Consider the following 26,403-nt stretch of genomic DNA (forward strand, 5'->3'; position numbering starts at 1 on the left):
CTCATGGATAAATGGCCCCACTGCCAGTTTCCCATCATTAAAACGCCTCTCCTCCTCATTACCTGGTATCATCAAAAAATGCAATCTTCAAGGCCTGGATGTCCACATCTGTGTGAGCCTTCGCAAGGACAGTCACCTCCCCTCCGTGGCTTATGGAGGCTGTGTTCCACACCACCACCATCTATAGCAGATCATCAGCATAAGCATCTTTATAGTGCTGACCTGACATCAGGGCCATCAGAAAAAAAAAAAAAAACAAACCAAAAGAACACCTCCCAAAATGGAGGCAGCTTACTAGGACTCAGAAGTACTCCACTCCACTCCTTAAATCAGCACTAATGGAGCTGGGTCCCTTTTCTGGATGGTGCCCACCCAGAAAAAGAGATCGCACCTAGTAAGGCAGGCCAGTAAGTCGGTTCCTTTCTTCAAATGACTTTGAGGCCAATTCAAAGTAGCACTAACTCCAATGATATTTTCTTTACATAAAAGATTCATGTTTCTAATTCTATGTGAAAATTACTCTGTTTTCAATTTATAAATTAATGTCTAGGGATAAGAGCAACTATAAACCCTGAGATAACACCTGAACCATGAAGTCCCATTATATCTAATTAATCACAACACTAAATGTAAAATATTGTTACCGTCTTTCCATGTCTATCCTTTCCAACGCCACAGAGGACAGCCCCACTGTAGGAAAAGCTGAAAATGGAGAAAGCATGCTGCTATCCCAGCCAGTCTTCTATCTTGGGATTATTTAAAAGTCGCATACATCAATGGAAGTAATCAGAACAAAAATGAAACAAACCCAGAAATCCTCATTTCCAAGAAACTTAACCACCTACCTGAGGAAACATATGGAGTGAATATGAGTTTTAAATATTGACAGACATTTTCCTGTCTCAAAATTCCAAAGTCGTACCATACTCAGGGGACCCATCTGTGATGAAGCCAGCAGAGTGCTGTTCCCATTAAATGCCAAGGAAGAAACCTACAAGAAACATCAGCTGTTGGCAGAATACGTCTCATGAAAACACTCTTAAGGAAGAAAAGGGAATCTACAGTGAGGTATCTATCCCAATTAGTTTAGTGGTATAACCATTTCAAATCTCCATAGCCTAAGAAATGACAAGATGCAAGGAGTCATCTCTGACCTATTCCATGGCACAACAATTATAAAGGTATGATGCATGCCTCTTTCCTTGGATCTGAAAAAGTCAATTTTCCAGAAAGGAACGGAGCTTACCTTATCTGTATGACCAATAAAGAAGCGCTGCATTCCAGTCTCAATGATCAAGGCCACAATTACAGCATGACAAGGATAAACCAAATATGAACTATCCTTAGACCACAGAGCCTACAGCATACAGGTCAAGCACAAGAGAAAGAAAGTCAAGTCATTAAAAGAGTCAAAACTAGGGAATTTCATAACTGCCTATCTATAGGTCGACCTACCAAAATTCTTGACATACCACCAAAGTGGCAGGTTAAACAAAGGATGAAATCAGGCAGATGTGGCCAGGAAACCACTATCTCATATGACATGTAAATTAATGGGTAATAATGATTAAAGACTAGTTATTTCTCTTAAGAACACTTACAGAGTGCATTTCTTTAAACACAATGGGGACTCAACCTGAAGGTCACTTCTGAGGTAAAGTACACAAAGAAATTAAGTCAAGATACAGAGTCTCAAGGAATCAAGAAATAACATCTAAGAAGTTGACAGCTTCCAAAAGGACAGCTTTTAATTCAGTGATGCAGTCAATCTCTAATTTAAGAGTTCTACTTTAAAGATCTTCTTACTATAAAGGTATTTTTTTAACATTCTTTTTTTTTAAATTTTGAGTTCCAAATTCCCTCCCTCCTGCCCATCCCATAGCCACTGAAAAAATAAGCAATATGAGTCCCATTATACATGTAAAGTCATGAAAAATATGTTTCTATTAAAGGTACTTTTTCATAGTACAAGGAATATTTAAAATAAGGTCCATTTCATAACCAGATATGAACTTGTTCTCAAAAATATTTTAAAATTTAACCCAAACCCTTGTTCACTGACCCATTTGGTGCTGCAGCCTCCAAAGCCAATCACTCCCTTTAACTTCAGGATTGGGTCGGGGAGGAGACACTAAAACAAATACACACAAATATACTGAGATCTAAAATGTTATACCACTTTCACTTTACCCACTGGTGGGCCTACAACTGCCAGGATAACACTGAACCTTTTCCACTCATTTAAGCAAATGCATACTTTCATGGGGTAGTGGGAGACAAACAACACCCAATCAACCAATATGGAAGATGACTTGGTCTTGTGACTCTGAGAATTAAAAAACCTTCTCTAATGAGGAGCCAGACAAAATGGTTTCCATAGCCCAAGAAGGAGTCTGAATGCCACTCTTTACTATTCACCCTAGATCAGTGATGGGCAAACTTTTTAAAGAGGAGCCAAAGGAAAGGAAATGCTCATCTATCAGTCTGTTTCTAAGGCAACTCTTTCAAAGTTTCATTGTATTGTATCCTACTCATTGTATTCGTCAGATTAGGAATAATGTCGCTTGCCAGATAGAACATTTCAGGGGGCCCCATTTGTCCCGTGGGCCGTAGTTTGCCCATCACTGCCATAGATTATAAACTGGTATTGGTACAGTTTACATTCATGTCTCTAAAGACCAATTTCAATTCAGAATAGGACCCAACCCCCAAAGGTCAAAACACTGGTTTAGCATGAAAGGAAGGCGCTCTTTCCTTACTCTGTGCTGAGATGAACTCTTGGCAGAAATGGTCACTGATTTGGTCAGCCTTGGGCTTGTAATCTGGGTAAGAAAGGGAAAAAGACAGATAGGGGAAAAGAACTACAGGGAAATTAACACTATCCATGACAATCTTATGACAGCAAAAGATCAAACCTGGGAGGAAAGGGGGCAAGTGCCCTGTATACAAGACATATATCACAGAGATGATCATGTACCAGCAACAGTTATACAGAGATCTCTTCTGAGGCCTATGAACTCTTCCTACTGGCCCACATACTCTTCTATATCTTGAAATCAAAAACATAAACTCTCAGAAGAAGAGTTACTTGTTCTGGATAGCTCTTCTGGAGGCTACTATGGGACATCTAACTCTTCAATTAAATATCTAACCTGTCTTCTATGGAAAAACTCACTGGATGTCCAGTTGCTCTCAGTGCAACCAAATTTGAGAACCCAAATTCTTGACAAAATGTGATAAAAACTTCTACCATCTCAGGTCATGGCACTTACCTCATCCAAGCCAGGGTCTTCAAAGATAGTGGGCTCCTTGCCCAATTTGTGAACATACACGTCAATGCCACCATCATTTGCTGCACACGTGACAGTAGCATCTCCACCAGCTAGAACTCCTTTTCTGCAGCCCTTCTGACCCCCGAGGTATGAGGTTTCCAGATGCCCAGAGGTCAGGTTTGCCTCGGGGATAGATTTCTGTACTGAAGGAGCCTGATGTGACCACTGAGTTAAAAAAAAAATCATTAACCAATGATCTCACCTTAATAGTTCTTCCAAGTTCCAAGAACCAACAAAATCAGAAGAGAAAAAATAACAATCATACTTTTGGAGACCAAGTACCAGAAAAGAGGACAAATAAAATTGATACTCACAGCCATGGGACTGGTTATCTTCTGGCTGAGCAACACTCTGTCTTGGATGGCTTTGCTGACAGTCACTGGCTGTGGAAGCTGCTGGACAGATCCCTGAAATCCTAAGGCAGGAAAGCAAAGGCTGTGGTCTGATTTCAGTTAAAAAGAGTTGGTCAGAAAAGGAGAAGAATGGATTATGTGAAGCCTGAGATGCCATTGAGGAACCACTGCTGGCTTGTTTAGTGAAAGATAAAGGAGACTAGCTCAAAATCATAAATTACAAAAAAAACTTACCAAAAATCAGAGTTGTCTACAAATTGAATCAGCTACAACCAAGGTAGAGAATTCCCTGTTCAAGCAGATTCTGATAACTAGTTGGGGAAGTTATAGGGAAGATTCATGCTTCAGCTATAAGTCAGTCTAGATGATGACCTCCATAGTCTCTTAAAATCTGAAATTCTACAGTCCTAACAGTCAGAATAACCTCATTCTTTATCAACTGTGCTAATCTCACCTAATACATTCTACTCACTCTCCCCAGCTTATATACCTCTGTCTGCTTACCTGATGTATGAGGGAGATAGCTTTTCTGAACAGGGTCACTGGGCATTTGGAATTCATCAGTAGGAAACCTTGAATAAGGGCAAAAGGAAAGTCATTCTTCTTGTAAAACAATTGTCGGTGTGGTCTATAGGCCCTTGGGGGTCTCTGAGACCTTTCAGAGAGTTTACAAGGTCAAAGCTATTTTCATAATAATACTAGAAATATTTTTTTGCTTATTAAAATATTTTTCCCTTTTCCAATTACATATCTGATTAAGACTGGATTTTCTTTACATACTTCAGCCAAAACGACATATTACAATAGATTAAATACAGAAGCAGATATAAGAATCCAGCTGTCTTCTATTAGTGCAGCAGATATTCAAGAGATTTGTGAAAAGATATAAAACAATGCCCATCCTTTTCAATAATTTTTGTTTTGGATTACAGCTATTTTTCATTTAAAATGTTATTTATATTAACATGTGATGGATTTGTTATTGTTATTTTTAAATAAATAGTTTTAAATTTTATCTTTTAATTTCGAACAAAAGCTATTTGGGGTTCTCAGTTTTTAAGAGTTTGTGAAAAGAGTACTAAAGTCAAAAAGTTGAGAATCTATGTTCTAATATATTACTTATGCATTCCTATGCCCCCAGCAGAGAGAGAGTAGAATGTTCTAGACTAGGAAAGATGGTACTATTTCCACAAAGGACCATAAGATGATCCTCTGATAAAATAAACAATTCATGCTTGGAAGCAGTAAGATATATACCTGATAAACACATAATGATCATGCCATTTCTCCCCTTTTGGAACAGGAAATGCCATTTCTCGGGGCATGGCATTGAGAGCCAGTTTGGCCTGTCGGACTTGTGAGATGGTGACACCTATCCATGGATAGGAAAAAAAAAGAATATCCGGTTACCTACACTGGCTTACAATTCCACCTAATATAGGGGCTTCTAGGTAGTTTAGGGGATAGAGTGCCAGACCTGGAGACAAGAAGTCCTGGGTACCCAGCTGCATGACCCTGGGCAAGTCACTTAATGCAAGTAGCCTAACCCTTACTGCTCTTCTGCCTTGGAACCAATACTTAGTATCAATTCTAAGACAGAAGGTAAAGGTTTAAAAAAATAAAACAAAAACAAAGGAAGCAATTACTATAAATAGGGGTAGTCTAGAAAAGCTGCAGGAAAGATGTTGTACTTAAGCTAAGCATTTTTAAAAAGAACAAGATTTAGAGAAAGAGAGAGGGAAGAAAGTGTATGCTATGTTCAGGAAACAATTTATAGATAAGGTCAGCTGGAATTAAGGTTCATGTGACAGAGATACATGAAGAAACACAAGAGAATAGCAGGAGATAAATCAGTTAAATCCAAAAACATTATGCATGTTATCCTTAATGAACTTACATACTTGCTGGTTGAGATGGAGGAGAAATAACATATACAGATATAATACAAGCTAATTTAGAGAGTGGGGAAAGAAATTGGGAGGAAAGTTCGGATTGTGGAGAGAATGGAATAAAAGGTCAAAGAATATATATTTAATCTCATCAACACCAAAGAATGTTTGAAGATTTTAAGCAGGAGGGATGATGTGTATAAAGTGGAGTTTTGGGAAGAAATAATCCCAATTGACATTAATGCATTGCTGGTGGAGTTATGAACTGATCCAACCATTCTGGATGGCAATTTGGAAATAGGCCCAAAGAGCTCTAAAAGACTGCCTGCCCTTCGATCCAGCCATAGCATTGCTGGGTTTGTATCCCAAAGAGATCATAGATAAAAAAGACTTGTACAAAAATATTTATAGCCGAGCTTTTTGTGGTGGCAAAAAACTGGAAAATGAGGGTATGCCCTTCATTAGGGCAATTAGGGAATGGCTGAACAAACTTTGGTATATGCTGGTGATGGAACACTACTGCTCTCAAAGGAATAATAAACTGGAGGAATTCCATGTGAACTGGAAAGACCTCCAGGAATTGATGCAGAGTGAAAGGAGCAGAGCCAAAAGAACATTGTACACAGAGACCAATACACTGTGGTAAAATAGAACGTAATGGACTTCTGTACTAGCAGCAATGCAATGGCCCAGGGCAATTCTGAGGGATTTATGGAAAAGAACACTACCCACATTCAGAGGAAGAACTGCAGGAGTGGAAACACAGAAGAAAAACAACTGCTTGAACACATGGGTTGATGCAAACATGATTGGGGATGTAGACTCGAAGCAACCACACCAATGCAACTATCAATAATATGGAAATAAGTCTTGATAAATGACACATGTTAAAACCAGTGGAAATGCGCACCACCTATGGGGGGAAGGTGAAAGGTGGGGTGAAGGGGAAAGTGGAAACATGAATCATGTAACCATGGAGATTTTTTCTAAAAAATAAAATATTAAAAAAAAAAAAGAAAGAATCCCAATTAAGGAAAATTCCAGTTAAGATGGAAAAGCTCAGCTCACACATAAGTATTCCAATAATTTTTTTTAAGTGAAAGACTAAAAACTGATGAAAAAATACAAAGAGAAATTATACTAATTACCATTACCCAACCCAGGGTTGCAAGAGGGAACAACTAGAACCTTATTCTAGGAAGCCGCCTAGCTAGAAAAGAGGGGCAAGCACTAAGTTTTGAGTGCAATAAGTACAAACTCATTGCATTCCAATGAAACCTGGTGCCTGCAATACTTGATACCAGGGAGCAGAAAGACCAGAGTGTTCCAACAAGGAAATTCTAGGGCAGTAGGATACACATAGTATTCTGACCCTTGATGTGAAGACGGGGTAGGCAAAGCTCCAGAGCACAAAAGCCAGTCTGTAATTCTGAAAGTTTGTAGCATGCTGACCTCAGCTACCACCCTCTGAGGATGTTAATGCAGCCCTCTCAAGGGACATGAATAGGCAGTTTTCGAATAAAGAAATCAAAACTAGCAATAAAATAAGCACATGAAAAAGTGTTCTAAATCCCTCCTAATTAGAGAAATGCGAATCAAAACAACTCTGAGGTACCACCTCACACCTAGCAGATTAGCCAATATGACAGCAAAGGAAAGTAATAAATGTTTGAGGGGATGTGGCAAAATTGGGACACTAATGCATTGCTGGTAGAGTTGTGAATTGATCCAACCATTCTAGAGGGCAATTTGGAATTATTTGCAAAGGGCTTTAAAAGAATTGTCCTTTAATCCAGCCATACCACTGCTGGGTTTGTAACCCAAAGAGATAATAAGGAAAAATACTTGTACAAAAATATTCATAGCTGCGCTCTATGTGGTAGCAAAAAACTGGAAAATGAGGGGGTGTCCCTTGATTGGGGAATAGCTGAACAAATTGTGGTATCTGTTGGTGATGGAATACTATTGTGCTGAAGGGAATAATGAACTGGAGCACTTCCATGTGAACTGGAAAAACCTCAAGGAATTAATGCAGAGCAAAAGGAGCAGAATCAAGAGAACATTGTACACAGAGACGCTATACACTGTGGCACAGTCTAATGTAATAGACTTTTCTACTAGCAGCAATGCAATGATTCAGGACAATTCTGAGGGACTTATAAGAAAAAACACTATCCTCATCCAGAGAAAGAACTGTGGGCGTAGAAACGCATAAGAAAAACATAGGATTGATTACATCGTTCAATAGGGATATGATTGGAGATAATGATTTTAAATAATAACTCTATTGCAAATATTAACAATAGGGAAATAGATTTTGAACAGTGATACATATAAAACCCAGTGGAATTGCTCATCGGCTCTGGGAGGGGGGAGGGAGGAGAGGGAAAGAACATGAACCATATAACCATGGCAAAACACAATTAATTAATTAAATGGAAAATTAAAAAAAAAAAAGAATGCAGCCCTCTGTGCACAGATGAGAAGGATGGGCCTTAAGCCTTCTAGCATTCTGAGCACAAATGCCAGGAGTAGCAAAAGCCAGCAAGATAAGCCTGACCATAACACAAAGTCCAAATTAAAAAAGTAAGGCTGGAAATATAAAAAGAAGACATTAACTATAAAGAAATTCTGTGGATCTAGGGTCATCCAAAATACAAGCCCCAAAGCTAAGATTCTAACTCCTCAACAACTGTAGAGATAAGGAGGGAGAACACTTCAGGCAAGGGTAACAGCCAGTGAAAATAGCTAGTGATGAAATCAAGAGATGGAGTGTCTTGTGAAAGGGAAAGTAAGGAAGCCAATATCACCGAGTTGCAGACTATGCAAAGGGCAATAAGGTCTAAGAAAACTGGAAAAGTAGGAAGGAGCCAAGTTATTAAGAGCTTTGAATGTCAAACAGGATGTTATCTTGAATCTTAAAGATGAAAGGAAGCTTACTAAATAAATAGAAGGCTATATGGTCAGAGCCATGCTGTAGAAAGATCACTATGGCAACTGACTAGTAGATGAACTGGAGAGGAGAGATTTGAGGCAGGAAATCCAAGCAGAAGGCTATTAGTGCAAGAGTTCAGGTATGAGGTGATGGGGGAAGAAGGCCTAAACCATGGTGTGGTGGTATCAGAGGAGAAAAGGGGAGGAGTCTTCAAAGATACAATCACTAGGACTTAATAGCAGGGGTTGAGAGAGAATGAGGATTAACGATAATACCTGGGTTGTGAGCTAGGGTGACTGACTGGGAAGACAGTGGTAACCTTGACAGGAATGGGAAAGTTGGGAAGACAGAAGGCTTTGGAAAGAAAACAATAAGTTCAGTTTTGGACAAGTTAAATTTAAGATATTTGAGAGATATCCAGTTTAAGATATCTAACAGGCAAATGGAAATGCAAGTCGAAAGGTGAGGACAGAAGTCAGGGCTAGATAAGTAAATCTGAGAATCATCAGCATAGAGAAGACAACTGAATTCATGGAAGCTAATGATCACCAAGGGAAAGAACAGAGAGGGAGAAGAAGTGCTATGGGGGGACAGCCATCATTTGTAAACTGGATGAAGATCTAGCAAAGGGAACTGAGAAGCAATAGTCACATAGATAAGATGAAAACCTAAAGAGAAGATAATATCAAGAAGGAGGTGATCCACAGTGTCAAAGGCTAAAGAGTAGTCAAGAAGGATGAGGTTTTAGAAGACCATTAGATGTGGCAATTAAGAAACCAGTGGTTAACTTTGGAGAGAGCAATTTTAGTTGAATGGCAAAGCCAGACTGCTGAAAGTTAATAGCAAGAGTAAAGGGAGTGAGGGCATCAATTGTAGATAGCTTCTACAAGGAGTTTAGCTACAAAACAGAAGACAGACCTGTGACACTAGTTACAGGGGCTAAATGGATCAACTCAGCATTTTTTGAGGATGAAGGAAATATGGGCATGTTTGTAGGCGGAAGGAAAGCAGCCTACAACAGGGAGAGAAAAAAGATAAGTGAGAAGAGATAAAAGTGGCCAATACACTGCAGGAGAAGACAAGGAGTAAAAGAATCATTTGTGAATGTAGAGGTTGCCTTGACAAAAACTACTATCTCTTAATGTGAGACAAGGGTGAATGAAAAATAGTGGAACAAGGTATCTGGGAAATGTCAGTTGAGGAAGGGAGAAGCAGAAACTCTCAGCAAATTGGCTCAATTTTTCAGTGAAAAATGAGGCCAGGTTCTTGACTAAGAGTGTGGGGGGAGGGAAGCTATGAGATGTTGGAAAGGGGATAAAAAAACTACTATGGTCAATAAGACATAGAGTCACTTAAGGAGGTATAAAAAATTGCCTTGCTGCAGTTCAGGCCCAGCTGAGATTAGTTGAGTTGTTTATACAGAGATGGAATTCAAATCCAGACTCTGACTTCAAGCCCAATGTCCTTTCTAATACATCATTTGATAGTTAAAAGATCACTGGTGGCCTTGGAGAAAGCAAGTCAGAGGGTAAAGATCAGATTACAAGGAATTAAGTGGATAAACAAGAAAGGAAACCCAGCAAGTATAAATTATTTGTTCTAAAAGTCTGGAAGTGAGATGAGAGAAGAGCGCAGAACACAAGGGAAATAACAGGTTTTAAGAAAGTTTTAATTTTTTGTTTAAGAAAGAATAGATTTTGGATCAATACAGTGATCCACCACAGCTCCAAAGGGCTGAAGGAAGATGAAAAATGATATTCACCTCCAGAAAAAGAATTGAGAAACTCTAAGTGCAGACTGAAGCATACTTTTTTTCACTTTCTTTATTTTTCATGCATCCCCTGCCTCCCAATAATATGGAAATATGTTTTGCAGGACTTCATATGAGTATCATATTTCTTGCCTTCTCACTGTGTAGGGAAGGGGAAATTTGGAATTGAAAATAAAAACAAAACAAAACAAAAATAAATAAGATAGAGTAGGTCTAAGAATATTTGTGGGTAAGAAGAAAAGAAACAAGTAGAAGAAATAGAAGAAATAGTTTAAGGCATTCAACTTATATTCCCCTAAGAGACACTCTATAGATTTGACTCTTCACCTGGATCAAAAGACAGGTCACTGGTATAGATGTTTTTCACCAGCATATTGGCACAGAGCTTGATACTCTTTACATGGCTGTAGAGTCGATTCAGATATAGCATTAAAATGAACTGGAGATCTAGCTGTAGGCAAGTCCATCGCACACCATTGGGAGCTGCACCAATAAGGTCTAGAAATTAGAAATACTCAGAATCAAATATTAAATTAATCATGACTAGAACCTCATAGGGATATAATCAGTTTGCAACACCTTCCTAGAGATATATTAAAACTATCCTCTTAAGTTAGTCCTTTCTCCATGCCAATCCAGAAAGTGTGAATTAGAAAATTCTAGGAAAGGGATGTACTTCTTAATCTGACCTCCGTGCCAGGCTACTGCTCTTCAGCTCACAACCAGTTCCTTTTTTTTCTTTTTAAAAACCTTTACCTTCTATCTTAGAATCAATACTGTATATTGGTTCCAAGGTAGAAGAGTGGTAAGGGCTAGGCAATAGGGGTTAAGTGACTTGCCTAGGGTCACATAACTAAGAAGTGTCTGAGGCCAGATTTGAACCTAGGATCTCCCATCTGTAGGCTTGGCTCTCAAGCCATTGAGCCACCCAGCTGCCCCTAACCAGGACCTTTCTTATGCCCAATATACACTCCTTCCCTCCTCTTGTTCTTTCCTTCTCTCTCTCTTTCCTCAAACATTTACCTTTTGTCTTAGAAATAATACAAGTATCAGTTTCAAGGCAGAAGAGTAGTAATGGATAGGCAATTGGGGTTGTGATAATGAATAACCTTCCTTCTTGGAGTCAATACCGTGTATTGGCTCCAAGGCAGAAGAGTGGTTCTGCTAGGGCTAGGCAATGAGAGTCAAGTGACTTGCCCAGGGTCACACAGCAGGGAAGTGTCTGAGGCCAGATTTGAACCTAGGACCTCCCATCTGTAGGCCAGGTTCTCAATCCACTTAGCCAACCAGCTGCTGCCTGCCCTGCCCTGCCCTGCCCATCTTTAGATTTAATCACCAAAGGTGAAAACATTTCCCCTTAACTCACAAGTTGGAGGTCTTTGACCCACATGTGCTAGAGTGAAGACAAATCAAAATTTACTGACTGCCTCCTGGGCAATCCTAAGAAAAGCATCTGTTGTGATTGGACACGTAAACTGGGAGGAAGGCACAGGAAATGACACAAAAGAAGCCCCTTTAAAAGCGAATTCAGTGAGCTCAGCATCTCTCTTCTGGTTCATGTCTTGAATCTGAAGGAGCTCTTCTTGTTCTGGAGCTGGGACCCTGAGACTTTGGTGAGACTGTTCTTAAATCTTTCCTTTGGAATTCCACATGATGAGTACAAAGAATAAATCTTCCTGAACTTCTCTTAAGGAAATTCCCTTTCAAATGAGACTCTGGCTGAAGCTTTTGCTTCATTCACCTTCAGGGCCCTCTGGGCCTCTGACTTTCTGGCCTTGGGCTCAAGGCAGAAATTCCCTCAGCTGAGGGTTAATTAGATCTGCCTGGGTCAAACTAGGGGATCAGAGCAAATTACCTAGTGTGTTAGATCTGATCCTCTCTCTCATTTCCTTATTTCCTCTTCCTCTCCACATTTGTAAATAAACTTCCATAAAAATAATTTTGACTTGAGGTTATTCCTTAATTGGAGATTGATAATTATTCAATTCCCTGGCAACCAAACTCTTTAATATTTACCCAATCAAAACCCCTTTTTACCCCTTACAGGGTTAAGTGGCTTGCCTAGAGTCACACAGTTATGAAGTGTCTGAAGTCAGATTTAAAAGTCCTCCTGACTCCAGCCTGTTGGTCTATCCACAGAGTCACCTAGATGGACTCTCCTTGCTTTTCATGAAGTCAAAATTTCAGAAACAGTCATCTAACAGGCAGATTGGCAATAAGCCTATTTTGCTAAAAAATGCATTTAGTTCATATAATTCCTGAGCATAAATTTCTCTTCAATAAGCTCAAAACCCTTCAGAGGATATCCTCTGTTCAGTATCACTGAAGAAATCTAGCACTATCTTATGAAATGACATCTCAAACACTTCTTTCTAGACTGTTGGCCTAGTGTGGGAGAAAGCACTAAAGTCAAAAGACCTACTATTCTTTAGCCATATGACCTTGGACAAACCATTTGACTCTATGATTATGTATAAAGTAAGCATAGTAACACTTTTACTACCTATACAGAAAATCCTGGATAAACCTTAAAGTACTAGGTAAATATGAACTAGTGTTACATAAATCTTCAGGGTACCCCTGGATCAACCTGTCTTAGAAGTCTTCAAAGGCCTTGTAGTTTCTTCATAAATGAAAGGGAATTGAAGCCATGTAGAGGTGGACTTGAACTCCTTAAAGAGGTTGGAAAAGGAGATTCGAATCACTTGGCTATCCTGAGAAGAGAGATATATAAGCCATTCAGGAAATGAGGAGGTAAAGGCAAAAATATGAAAGTAACCACAAAAGAAAGGACAAATTGTCTTGGGCATGGGGAAGCTACATTCTTCCCTTCTGTCCTTTCTCATTCTTTTTGAACTAAAAGTAATATCACCTTAAATTTTCATAGTGCTGTTATCTATCTCAAAAAACTTCAATATCTATTAACTTATTTAAAGAACATGAGAACCATATAACAAAATGTGGCTCACACCTACCTCAGTAGTTACATCCAAGTGGACAACAAAGTACTTCATGGGAATTGGCCTGAAAAGTAGGTAGAGGTATCGCCCTGTCAGTCCCAGAGATTGGGTGCTAGTTTTGGGGAGCTGAATAAAATTGCCAGCTGGAATGGCACCACGAATACGATAAACTGTTCCCTTCAGCGTCTTATCCTAGGATGAGATGTCAGCCACATAAAAATTAACATTAAGTTTATAACTCGAATAGCGAAGTAGAGAAGAACCAACTTGGGATGCCCTAGATCCATAGTATAAACCTATGGTACATGTGCCAGAGGGGGCACTCAGAGCCCTCTCTGTAGGCACATGTCCCATCATCCCAGCACAGAATTCATTACTAGAAAGCTAGAGGGACATGGGGCCGGGCTGTTCCCCTCCCCCTCTCCACATGCACCTGAGGACATTTCTCACATCACCCACCCCTCTAAAAGGTTTGCCATCACTGCCCTTGATGAGGGAATATGAGTGATGAGCCCCTAGGGACTTTCCCAGCAGAAGAGGAGAGTGGTTTTGAGTTCCCAGGACCCAGGGGTGAGCAGTCATGACTGTGACATATTACCATAACAGTAGTCACATCACCCTCCTTTGTCGACCTTTTCCATTCTTCTACTTTCAAATGTTTGAAGACATTCAGAAATGGATGTTGCCACACTAACAGAAAAGTCAACACAATGTCAATTCCCTGGAATGACCCTATTCCCTTCTATAAATGATGGCTGATCCAGTTTTTTGTTGTTTTTTAAACTCTTACTTTCCATCTTGGAATCAATAATAAGTACTGGTTCTAAGGCAGAAGAAGGTAAGAGCTAAGCAATTGGGTTTAAGTGACTTGCCCAGGGTCACATAGCTAAGAAGTATCTAAGCCCACATTTGAACCCAGTACTTCCCATCTCAAGTCTTTGCTCTCATACTGAACTACCTACCTGCCCTGAAGTAATGTTTAATAGCATAGTGGAAATGGTGCTGGTCATGGAGTTAGGAGGCCTGGGGGAGAATTCCTGCTTTAATAATGACTATGTGAATACAGGCAAATAAATCACCTCCATTTTCTAAGCCTGCCCTCTCTTCTATAAGATTATAATACCTTCATAACCTACTTCAAGGGGTGATTTTGAGAAAAGCATTTTATAAACCTTAAAGTGCTAAAGAAATATAAATTATTATTATTGATTCTCAAAGGGTCTGGACTATGAGATTTCACAAACCCAGTCAGGATGTTTGTTCAGAAATGTTCAACTACCATCAATAAACATTTACGTATCTAATATAAGCTCAAGGACCTGTACAATGTTTTGGAGATATGAAGATTATTAATAAGGCATGGTCCCCTAGTTTCCAGGCTACTAAGGTTGATAAAACATTGGCATAAAAAGGGCTAACAGTAGAAGACAATGTATACTAAATACTGAATAAACAAAACAAACCTGTGACCTTTTAGCCCAAATGAAAAGTTTCAGCTGCTCCCTGACATGCACCTCACTTGTCATTTGAAGCTCCTTCAGATCTGGAATTCACTAGCATTAGCACTTATTATGTGACCATAGACCAGTCATTACCCCTCTCTCTACAATGACTTAATAGGCTACCCTATGATCCCTCCTCCCTTCCAAATTAACTTATGGACTACACCTTCTATAACTGCACCCCCCAAAAAACGCCTGGACACTTTCAAACTTTTGTGCTCTTGCTGTTTCTGTTTGCTATGCTTGGAAAGCCCTCCTTCACCTTCAAATTCCTACTGACCTTTTAAGGGTCAACTCAAATATCACTAAATAAGCAAACTATCACGATCCTCCCCCCACCTCTGGGTTTAAAAAAAAAAAAAACTTAAAAAAATTTTATTTCCCCAATTATATGTAATAACAATTTTCAATATGTTTTCCAAAATTATAAGAACCAAATTTTCTCACTCCTTCCTTTTCCTCCCTGCTCTTGGAGAGGGTAAGCAATTTGATCTGAATTTTACATATAACCCATCTCCAATCTTAATGATCTCTTCCCCCTCCCCTCTTGGAGTCCACCCGTATTAATGGTCTACATTTTCTAGTGAGTTTTTCGTATATTATTTAGCATTTTAGCCAGCAATTAACGTGCTCAATCAAGGCCCTAGTTTTCTTAAACTCAGTAATCTTTCCCGGTAAATGGCCAGAGCATCCAAATGAATCCAAGATTGCTTCCAACTATGACGTCACCTAAGGGTTCCGGAAGTCATTCCCTGTGACTTCTTCATTGGATGCAGCAAGAAAGTAAAGTCCAAAGTGACCCACAACCCCCAGACCAAGCTTTCCTAGGCCGGGAAGGGATAAAAGCCCCAAGGGCTTCGCGGATCCTCAGGCCACAGGGAGTACACACAGAGCCCGGAGCAGAGGCCGGACCAGAAGCTGGAGACCAAACTCCGAGCGCAGTGCACAGCAGCCCCTCGGGGCAGGTCGGGGCCCTCTCTCGGGGTCAAGACTCGGCTCAGCTCTGGGGACTCCAGGGTTTGGACGCTCTCCACCGCCCCACCAGGTTTCCACTGCACCCCTGGAACTCCCGCTCACTCCACTACCTCGGGCCATGGCCGTAGTCTTCTAGTCAGCCCCACCAGGGTCCTCCAGGATCCAGCCGCTCAACCCTCCCGCCACGGCGGCCGTAGAGGCCGCCAACCCTGACGTCTGTCGTGCACGCAGCGCGGTTGCCGAGCAACCAGCGCGTTTCCCCGACTCTTAGCGCAGGCACCACAGTTCCACTATGGCGGCTCCGGGTCACCCAGCAGAAGTGGAGAGGGCGGGCAGAAGGGACACATGACTCTGCTCTACTCCCAAAGGCCCCGCCCCCACCTCTCAGTTTACTGGAGTTTTATGTACTTGAAGCTATTCAGATGCTGAACTGAAATTCGAAAATTCGTTCTTCGTTTCGGACTTGGCAAAAATAGCCCTGACCTTGGGCTGACCAGAGAATCGGCCTAAGTCCGAGCTGGATGGAAGCTTAAGAAAACATCCGATCCAACCCCTATTTGCATTTATAGAGTAGTCCCAGATCAAGAGAGTGGAAAAAACTGAATATGAGCTGGAGAGACGATGCAGTCTTACTTTCTATTTGCATTTCCAGCACTTTGATTTGCATAGTAAATTTATGCTCTTGATAAATACTTTATTCGTTAGTTCTTTCATTCAATGTTACCGAGCCAAATTGTGGCACAGTTAAAGCCTTTAATTTACCTCTCCTGAATGAGTTTAATGTTCTCTTGATCTTGGGTGGCAGTTCTTAACCTGAGGACTCTGAATTGTGAGGCTTTTTTTTGATAACTGCGTTTTATTTTAATTGAGTTTTTAATAATATTATGTATTTAAATATATGCATTTAAAAACATTGTTTTGAGAAGGGTTTCATAGACTTCTCCCAGATTACCAAACAGATCCTTGCAGGAGGGTGCTGGAACCAACTCCCAAACAATTGCTAAATTTTCCAAGTGAGCATTTATAAATCAGAAATTGGTAAAGATTACAAAGCTGGACTTGATTTATTTGCATTTTTTCTAGCCTTAAGGAATTTATGGACAAAATATTAACTAAAAGTATACTGTGAGGTTTTTTTTTAACCAGAGAAAACCTGTTAAGCATTTACCAGCATTCCCCTGACTCCATGACACTTACAAAAAGATTAACAACCCTTGATTTAGGAGCTTTTAAAGTGTAGACAAGAATTTCCTTTTAGCTTGTAGAACTCAGTTGAAAATCACTGGATTTTGAGTAAGAAAACCTCAATTCTAATATTTGGATTATTAATATTAACTTATATTGACATTCATATTTATAACATCTGTTGATATTAATATTCTGTTGATCTATTCATATTCTAATAGTTTATTTGATTCATGTCAATTATTAGAAACTAATTCTAATAAAATAATATCTCTAATATTTTATTAGAAACCTCAATTCTGAAAGAACAATGAAACAATACCTTTCCATTCAAATCACTTCCTCTTTATGAAACTAAGTTTCTTTAGATTTACAGTCTGGTAGGTTGGATTTGATTTCCTCTAAATTCTTTTCCAGCTCAAAATCTGATTCAGTGTCACAGGGTAAGTGCTGGGAGACGAGCTCAGAATTAAAGTGGGGGTGGGGGTGAGCAGCTGGGTGGCAGCTGGGTAGCTCAGTGGATTGAGAGCCAGTCCTAGAGATGGGAGGTCCTGGGTTCAAATTTGACCTCAGGAACTTCCTAGCTAACCCCTGGCAAGTCACTTAACCCCCATTGCCTAGCCCTTACCACTTTTCTGCCTTAGAACCAATATTGATTCTAAGATGAAAGATAAGGGTTTAAAATAATAATAATAATAATTAAATAGGAGAATCTATGCCATAGATTCTATGGTTTAAAGACATCCTATGCCCCTGGAAATTCCAATCCCTTCACTTCTTATAATTCTATAAAATGAAGAAATTCAGTTTCTTCCAGGCAAATCAAAATAGGTAAAATGTTTAAAGTGCTAGTTAAACTTTAGCTACTCATAAATAAAATCAAAAAAGCTTAGGATTTGGGTCCAAGCTTCCCTCACCTGTAAAATGGGGATAATTAATAGCACCTTCCTCCCAAGGTTGATTTTTCTATTATAAAAATGAAATGAGATAATTATAAAAATCTTAGCAAAGTGCCTGGAACACAGTAAGAGCTGTATAAATTTTAGCTAGTATTATTATATTATATATTATATATTGAAGGTCTTCTACAATCTAGCTACTAGTGAACTAGGCTTTTTTGTGAGAACAGAAGTTTGCATTTGGAGATGTTATAATTAGATAGTTGTTGGATTAAATAACCTCCTAGCTTTCTCCTAGCACAGAGATTTTGTGATGACTTTTCTGCCTTTAAGCCTGGCCATACTTCAAACCAGTACTACCTTTCAGAGCATTGCCTCTGTCAGCCACTAGATGGCACTACAGAGCTTTGCAGGCTATCATCCCTCAATTGTCCCAGTGCCGGGTTCTGACCCTCTGGTTGGTGCCCATCTCCAACCCAGGTGACTATAGTCACTTGCACAGGATTATAATTGTAGAACTGGAAGGCACCACCATACTTCCTTTCCTCATAGGTCAATTAAGATTTCCCACTTAGCAATCCTTCCCATCTTTCCCAAGTGATCAAGGCCAGGCCAGATTTAAGAAGAAATGGAGTATAATAAGGGCCCCTCATTTTTTCCAAATATTTCATTAAAACTTCATGTCTGGAAAGCCCATGTTACCTAGGCAGGTGGGGCAGACCTAGGAGCCAGCCCCCCATCATGAACATATTAGTAACCATTCACACAGAGCGTCTAAGATTGGCCGTGTCCTTGGAAAGCAAAGATCTTGGGGCACAAGCAGGGAAAATTTTCTTGGCAGGGGAAAGAGAGATACTGTACTTCCAGACTCCTCTTTATCAGGAAGGTCAGGCCTGAGGAGGGCACAACATAAATGGGGAAAGAAAGCTTGGGGTATGTGAAGAAAGGAAGAGGGGACGGTAGTTTGGAGTAAGATGCTTTACCAATTTTGCTACTTCACAGTTCGCCTCCAGCTGCCTAACAGGGAGTTGGATGTAACTAAGCTAGAAGCAAACACATACCATAACTATTCAATTCCCTGACTTTTTATCTCCAGGGTTAATGGAAAATCAGGTCAAATAAATCTGAGGTTAGAAAGGATTTGGAGTCAAGAAAGGTAGCTTAGTTGGATTCAAAGATGGTAGGTAGGGGACACATGTAAAAACCAGTGAAAATACAAGTCGGCTACGGGGGAATGGGGAGTGGGGGAGTGGGGTGGGTGGAAGGGAGAGTAAGAACATGAAAGTAACCATGGAAAAATTTTCTAAAAATAAAAATCAAGCACATAAATAAACAAACAAATGAATACATAAACAATAAATAAATGAATAGATGAGTAAATGAATAAGTAAGCAAATAAATGAATGAATAAGTAAATAACATCAAAGATGGTAGAGGTCCAATAAAACTTCAGGCTGAGGTAGATACTAGACCAACTTCTAGAACTCACATGGAACCATGAACTTTTTTTTTTTAAATCCTTACCTTCCATTTTGGAATCAATACTGTGTAAGGGCTAGGCAAGGGGAGTTAAGTGAATTGCCCTTGGTCACACAGCTAGGAAGTATGTGAGTTCACATTTGAACCCAAGACCTCCCACGTCTACCTGACCATGAAATTTTAAAGTGTTCTCCTGCTGAGATTACCTTGTCTATATCTTGTTTGTAAATAGTTGTTTGAATGTTGTCTCCCTCATTAGACTGTGAGGTCCTTGAGAAAAGGGACTGTTAAATCTGTTTGCTTGTTTTGGGCTGGGGGTGTCCGTCTGCCTTTCTTTGATTCCTCAGTAAAATGCCTGCCATGGATTGATTTGACTTTTGTTGATGGTGAGATGGACAGGGGAGGAGTCAAAAGTCAGAATTATTCAAAAGGCTTTGTTCCTATCAAACTAAAGAAATATGAAGGAAGAAGGCTTTGAAGACCTTAGTTAAAATCTCTGCTCCAACACCTGCTGGCTTTCATGACTATAGATAGGCAAGTCAGAGCCTCTCAGTTTCAGTTTCCCTATCTGTAAAATACTTGAATATATCTCACGTGACTGTGAAAAAAAATACTTTGTAAATTCTTAAGTATTATAGAAACAGAAGCTGAAAGCACAGGGTTTCCTTCCAGGACTCCTGAAAAGGGGACATTCTGCAAGTCTCTCAAAGCCCAATCCCCAGTTTTGGGCAGAAGGTGAATGGAAAATGTACTTGGCAACCACAGAATAGATCCCATCGGCCATCTCAGGAGGAGTGGCAAGTGAATGATAAAAGAGAGACCAGGGGGAACAGCTAGATGGCTTCCTGGGCAAGTCACTTACCCCCCCCCACCCCCCCCACTGCCTAGCCCTTCCCACTTTTCTGCCTTAGAACCAATACATAGCATTGCTTCTAAAATGGAAAAGGTAAGGGTTTTAAAGACAGACAGACAGACCAGGGGAACTGTTTGATTTCAGTCTTGGTTTCTAGATAGACCATCATCAAATCTGGCCATGGACAGAAAGACATCTCTGGGTCTTGTCTTTATCCAGCCACTGTGGTATCCCAGACCTTGCTTCCACTCCCCACTTCCCAGTCTTTAGTGAAGACTGCTCAAAGTGGGGATGGGAGAGAGGGAGGGAAGAAGGGAAATAAAGGCTGGCGATGAGCCCAGCCTGAGGCTAAGCACCTTGCTAGGGAAGTCATGAGGAACTTCCTCCACCCTAGAGAAGGAAAGGCAAGACAAGCCCTTCTTCAATCTGCCCTGTTCCACAATATACACCATTATCCATATTCTGGGCTAGAAGGCCCCCATGCTCAGGAGGCTGCTGGAGGTTGAGAAAGTGGGAAATGCTGGAGAACCCTCAGGCAGCAAGCTGCCCAATTACTTCCTGACTCCAAAGCAGGGGTTCTGAACTTGGGGTCCATAGATTTCAAGGGGGCTGTGGACTCAAAGAGGAAAAAATTACATCTCTATTTCCATTAGTCTATCACTGAAATTTTACATTTCAATTATTTGAAAACATTTTACTGAAAAGGGGATCCATAGGCTTCACTCAACTGCCAAAGGAATCTATGACCCCCAAAATGTTAGGAATGCCCGGTGTTAAAGAGAACAACTTACTACCCTCCACTTTACCCCCTTTCCCCCCCCCCCCCAACGCACACACTCACAGAGCACACCATCTCTGGGACAGTACAAGGGCAAGCAGGTTTAAATTCTTTATTGGCTTGGAGATCTGTACCCCAGCTCCACATGGGCTTCCTATGGGGCTCAACTGGCAGGAGCAAAGTCAAGGTGGGAGGGGCCAAGCAGGCCTCTGCTCCCCCTCACACTACATGTAGCACCCAGATAGCCTGGCCAGAGGCTGCAGCAGTTCCAAATGTCCAAATGCTGGCACTTCTGGGATGGCAGGTGCCTGCCCCATCCCCCAGGCAAGGGGGTTGGCTTGGGAGGCAGTGGTCCTCTTCTGTTGGTGTTGCCTGCTCTGGGTCAACAGGTCAATGGCCCCTGGACTATAGGCAACTCTCCTCCCAATGCAGCTTTTTAGGAGCAATTGTTAATCCCAGCAAGGAACTGCTGGGCCCACCATTCATCCAAGTCAATGGGTACAAAGTCTGTGGAGAGAAAGGGAGAAAAATCTGACCTGGAAAATACACATCTGAGAACTAATTTCACTCAGTCTAGCCTCCAGGCTCTTGGATTTTAGCCCAGGCTGGCTCCTGACTCACTGTGGGCGATCTTGGGTACACCTGTGCTTCTATTTTATTTGTTGTGGCACCTAAAGCATTGGTCTATAATCAGGAGATCTGGATTTATGTCCTGGTTCCTGTATATATTAGCAATATGGTAAATCACTTCATCTTTCTGGGCCTCTGAGTAATGATTCCTCCCAGGGTCACAATGAAGAAAATTCTTTGTAAGCATGGTAGAAATGGGCACTGCTATTGTTATTGTGACTATTCTGGGCAAGGTTTCACTTCCATTCAAAGAAGGGGGAAAAGCAGTGGCATAACTCCCCAAAGAATTAATAGGATAAGCCCTTTCAATTCATAAATTGCTCATAAATCCTGAACTGAGACACACAACGAGGCTTGAGCTGGACCTCGAGCTGGAAAGAAACCAGACAGGACTGAAAAGAAATTTCACTTCAGGCATGTCCTTGACCAACAGGTGCCTGGTGTTGAGTAATGCCCCCAAAGGGACTTGAAGTAAGTTGAAATCTGTGGCCAAGTGAATTGATGGCCCAAAGAGAGTCCAGCCAGACTCTTTAATTCTTTCCCAGCTCATTCCACCACACTTGGCCATAAGAGGCACCAGTGGCCCAGCCTCTCCTTCCTGAGTGTGGCCATGAACTCCACCTAGACTATCTTGAACCCAGGGTTGATGGCTAGGGACTGCTGAGGGCAGAGTTCACTTACTTTGCAACCCAGGGTTAGGTGTCTTCTCCACATACTGCACGGGCCTGGGCCCACTCTCACCTGCCTGGCTCCCCACCAACTGCTGCTCCACCTGCTGCCAGGCTGCAAGATAGAAACATGATGGATGGAGATGCCAACCTGGCAGGGAACCCTTCCAGCTTTTACCCAACCCAACCAAGCTTGGCTAGAGAAAGGGACAGAGCAGAATGACCCCACTTTCCCCACCACAGCTGGAGTCCTTTGCAATGTGAACCATGCATGCTCCTTTAACAACAAAAAGCAACTTTGGGTGGTAACCACATGGCACATGATTCATCTTAGACTAGTCATGCCTTCCTTCTGCCTCCCAACACACTTCTAGGGTGTCCCCCTTTGTTAATAGGGCAAATTCAAAGAACATAGGTTAATTCCTATCATTTACCTGAGATAAAATCAGTAAGAAATGTAAATGTGCTGGAGAAAGGGGGCAAGGCAGGGGCAGCACAGGGTGGGGGGGGTGAATAAATAGGGGTTGTCCCTGCCCTCCTTGTCCAGGGAAGTCACTTTCCCTCCCTAGGCCCCAGTTTTCTCTTCTGTGAAATAAGGAGGATGTTTTCTGAGGTCTCTTCCAGCTGTGATAGCCCATGTCTTATTTTCCCCTAATGCAGAAGCAACTCTCATCTTCCTGTCCCTGTGGCTCCCCAAGGGTAGCCTGGGGTTCTTACCTTCGTACACAAATCGGACATTCTCCTCGTGGGCAAGCGTATAGCTCTCCTCTGTGGCCATGATTGACTGTGTTGTGGCCAGTGGCCTCCTCCCATTCACTCTGTTGAACACAAGCTTTGGGGCCAGGCTGTCAGGGTAAGGGGAAAAATAGCTCCTTGGTCAATTTATTTATTCCATGCTTACATTTCACCTAAGTAACTAGAGCACCAGAAATCTCACCAAAGACCTAGTGGAAAAGGGAAGGTCACAAAATCGGGTGACTGTGACATATCATGCGGCTGGACATCTAGGAGCATTTAATTAAATGGTTCTCATGTCTGGAGCCTTGACAAAGGACTCCCTTCCTGTTCCTGCATTCTGCTCCTTTTACAGGATAGAGCCTCTGGGTGGCTCCAAATAGCCTCCCCCCTCTCATTCTAGTTGTCCTAGCAGCCCCAGGATATCGGCCCCAGTCAGAAATATCTTGGCCGATAGGCATCGACACTACAAGACATAGATCATTCGACATGCTCTCAAATGTACTTGCGATCACTGTGATTTTTCTTTTTTAACCACATCTCCCCATCACCCAGTTAGTGAGTGAGTAAGGCCACTATTGATCAGCCCAGGAACAGCTTTAATGGCCTATTTGCAACCTTCCAACCCTCCTTAGACAGCCTGGAGGGCCGGGCCTCAAGAATGCCAAATGGTGCAGGCACAGGATCAGCACAGCCCACCATAACTTTGAACTCCAGAGCTTCAAAAGATCCACCATCCTTGGCTTAGCAGTGCCAGATCATAAACTGTACTACAAAGCAGCAGTCATCAAAACAATCTGGTATGGCTAAGAGACAGAAGGGTGGATCAATGGAATAGACCAAGGGTAAATGACCTCAGCAAGCTAGTGTTTGATAAACTAAAAGATCCCAGCTTTTGGAACAAGAACTCTGTCTGACAAAAACTGCTGGAAAACAATATGGCAAAAAATAGTTTACATCAATAATTCATACCCTATACCAAGGTAAATTCAAAATGGGTATATAACTTAAAAATAGTGATGTTATCAATTCCCATACTACCAGCTTATGTCTCAGTTAAATCTTATTCGCATTCAGAATAGGATTATTTTCTAAGTGATTGTTGAAGTTTACAGTAATTGATGTTAACAGTCCATTCTCATCATTATCTTCAAAATTTATGTCAAAAATAAAGCTACTAAGTTTTCTTTTAAAGGAGGCTTTGACCTCTGATACTACAAAAGTACATGTAACTATGACTGGTGGATACCTAAACCATAAAACTTATAACTGGATACCTAATTATCAAATAAAAAAGTAAGTTGGTTTTAACAAAAAAAAAAAAGTGATATTATAAGTAAATTAGGTGAAAGTAGAATAGTACAGCTATCAGATCTATGGGGAAGGGAAGAATTTAAGACCAAGCAAGAGAGAGAGAACATTACAAGATGTAAAATGGATAATTTAAATTAATGTTTTCTACAAACGAAACCAATGCAACCAAAACTAGGAGAGAAGCAACAAAGTGGGGAAACATTTTTATGACAAATTTCTCTTACAAAGGTCTAGTTTTCAAATATATAAGGAACTAAGTCAAATTTACAAGAAATCAAATCATTCCCCAATTGATAAATGGTCAAAGGATATGAATAGGCAGTTTTCAGATGAAGAAATCAAAACTATCAATAATCATATGAAAAAATATTCTAAATCTCTCCTGACTGGAAAAATGCAAATTGAAACAACTCTGAGGCACCACCTCACACCTAGCAGATTGACTAATATGACAGCAAAGGAAAGTAATAAATGTTGGAGGGGATGTGGCAAAATTGGGACACTAATGCATTGCTGGTAGAGTTGTGAATTGATCCAACCATTCCGGAAGGCAATTTGGAACTATGTCCAAAGGGCTTTAAAAGAATGCATGCCTTTTGATCCAGCAATACCACTACTAGGTTTATATCCCAAAGAGGTTTTTAAAAAATGGGATGGACCTGTTTGTACAAAAATATTCATAGCTGCATTCTTTGTGATGGCAAAAATTGGAAAATAAGGAGGTGTCCTTCAGTTGGGAAATGGCCGAACAAATTGTGGTATATGGTAGTGATGGAATACTATTGTACTATAAGGATTGGTGAATCATTTGATTTTCTTTAAAGACTAAAAGGACCTACACGAACTAATGAGGAGTGAAATGGCAGAATCAGGAGAACTTGGTACACAGCAACTGAAACATTGTGGGACAATCAAATGTAAATGACTTTGCTACTAATAGCAATGCAATGATTCAGGACAATCCTGAGGGGCTTATGAGAAAGAATGCTATCCATATCAAGAGAAAGAACTATTGGAATGGAAACTCAGAAGAAAAACATATGATTTATCACTTGTTTATATGGGTACATAATTTGGGGTTTTGGTTTTTAAAAGATTATTGCAAAAATGAATAATATTGAAATAGGTTTTGAATGATAATATATGTATAACCCAGTGGAATTGCTTGTTAGCTCCAGAAGGGGAGAGGGAAGAGGAGAGGGAAGCAACATGAATCATGTACCCATGGAAAAATATTCTTAAAATAAAATGAAATAAAATAAAAAAGATCCACCATCCTAACCCTCCCCAGCTCACAGAGAAGGGAATGAGCATTTAGAGTGTGTCTACTCTGTCCTGTGCACCTTTTACAAATATTATCTTCATTTGCATTTCTCTAATTATTAGAGATTTAGAACACTTTCTCATGTGCTTATTGATACTTTTGATTTCTTTATCTGAAAATTGCCTATTCATGTCCTTTGCCCATTTATCAATTGGGGAATAGCTTGATTTTTTATACAATTGATTTAGCTCCTTGTATATTTGAGTAATTAGACCTCTGTCAGAATTTTTTGTTATAAAGATTTTTTCCCAGTTTGTTGTTTCCCTTCTGATTTTGGTTGCATTGTTTTTGTTTGTACAAAACCTTTTTAATTTAATATAATCAAAATTATTTATTTTACATTTTGTAATTTTCTCTAACACTTGCTTGGTTTTAAAATCTTTCCTTTCCCAGAGATCTGACAAATATACTATTCTGTGTTCACCTAATTTACTTACAGTTTCCTTCTTTATATTCAAGTCTTTCACCCATTCTGAATTTATCTTGGTGTAGGGTGTGAGATGTTGATCTAAACCTAATCTTTCTCATATTGTTTTCCAATTTTCTCAGCAGTTTTTGTCAAATAGTAGATTTTTGTCCCAAAAGTTGGCCTCTTTGGGTTTATCATACACTGTCTTGCTGGAGTCATTTACCCCAAGTCTATTCCACTGATTCTCCCTTCTGTCTCTTAGCCAGTACCATATTGTTTTGATGACTGCTGCTTTATAGTATAGCTTAATATCTGGTACTGCTAAGCCACCTTCCTTCACGTTTTTTTTTCATTATTTCCCTTGATATTCTTGATCTTTTGTTCTTCCAAATAAACTTTGTTATAGTTTTTT

The 26,403-nt window shown here is 40.4% G+C and overlaps 2 protein-coding genes across 3 annotated transcripts in view; both read right to left on the reverse strand.

Moving 5' to 3' along the window:
• WDR90 (WD repeat domain 90) overlaps positions 1-15,837 on the reverse strand; it is a 58,770-nt gene extending 42,933 nt beyond the window's left edge. The window contains exons 1-15 of the mRNA XM_044657133.1: positions 15,828-15,837; positions 13,839-13,930; positions 13,256-13,432; positions 12,871-12,994; positions 10,608-10,778; positions 4,943-5,057; positions 4,190-4,257; positions 3,647-3,747; positions 3,273-3,497; positions 2,760-2,822; positions 2,063-2,131; positions 1,247-1,357; positions 846-991; positions 645-702; positions 63-181 (exon numbers count right to left, since the gene is read on the reverse strand). Of these exons, the coding sequence (XP_044513068.1) occupies positions 63-181; positions 645-702; positions 846-991; positions 1,247-1,357; positions 2,063-2,131; positions 2,760-2,822; positions 3,273-3,497; positions 3,647-3,747; positions 4,190-4,257; positions 4,943-5,057; positions 10,608-10,778; positions 12,871-12,994; positions 13,256-13,432; positions 13,839-13,930; positions 15,828-15,837 (1,649 nt within the window). The remainder of the gene's footprint in view (positions 1-62; positions 182-644; positions 703-845; positions 992-1,246; positions 1,358-2,062; positions 2,132-2,759; positions 2,823-3,272; positions 3,498-3,646; positions 3,748-4,189; positions 4,258-4,942; positions 5,058-10,607; positions 10,779-12,870; positions 12,995-13,255; positions 13,433-13,838; positions 13,931-15,827) is intronic.
• A 5,172-nt stretch (positions 15,838-21,009) lies between these two features.
• MCRIP2 (MAPK regulated corepressor interacting protein 2) overlaps positions 21,010-26,403 on the reverse strand; it is a 40,511-nt gene continuing 35,117 nt past the window's right edge. Inside the window, exons 3-5 of one of the 2 annotated variants that reach the window (XM_044657556.1) lie at positions 22,927-23,054; positions 22,223-22,324; positions 21,010-21,418 (exon numbers count right to left, since the gene is read on the reverse strand). In XM_044657556.1, the coding sequence (XP_044513491.1) occupies positions 21,348-21,418; positions 22,223-22,324; positions 22,927-23,054 (301 nt within the window). In that variant the 3' untranslated portion in view covers positions 21,010-21,347. The remainder of the gene's footprint in view (positions 21,419-22,222; positions 22,325-22,926; positions 23,055-26,403) is intronic. The other variant, XM_044657563.1, reaches the window with a different exon arrangement.

This window comes from Gracilinanus agilis, chromosome 1, assembly GCF_016433145.1.
Source record: "Gracilinanus agilis isolate LMUSP501 chromosome 1, AgileGrace, whole genome shotgun sequence".
Lineage (NCBI taxonomy): Eukaryota > Metazoa > Chordata > Mammalia > Didelphimorphia > Didelphidae > Gracilinanus > Gracilinanus agilis.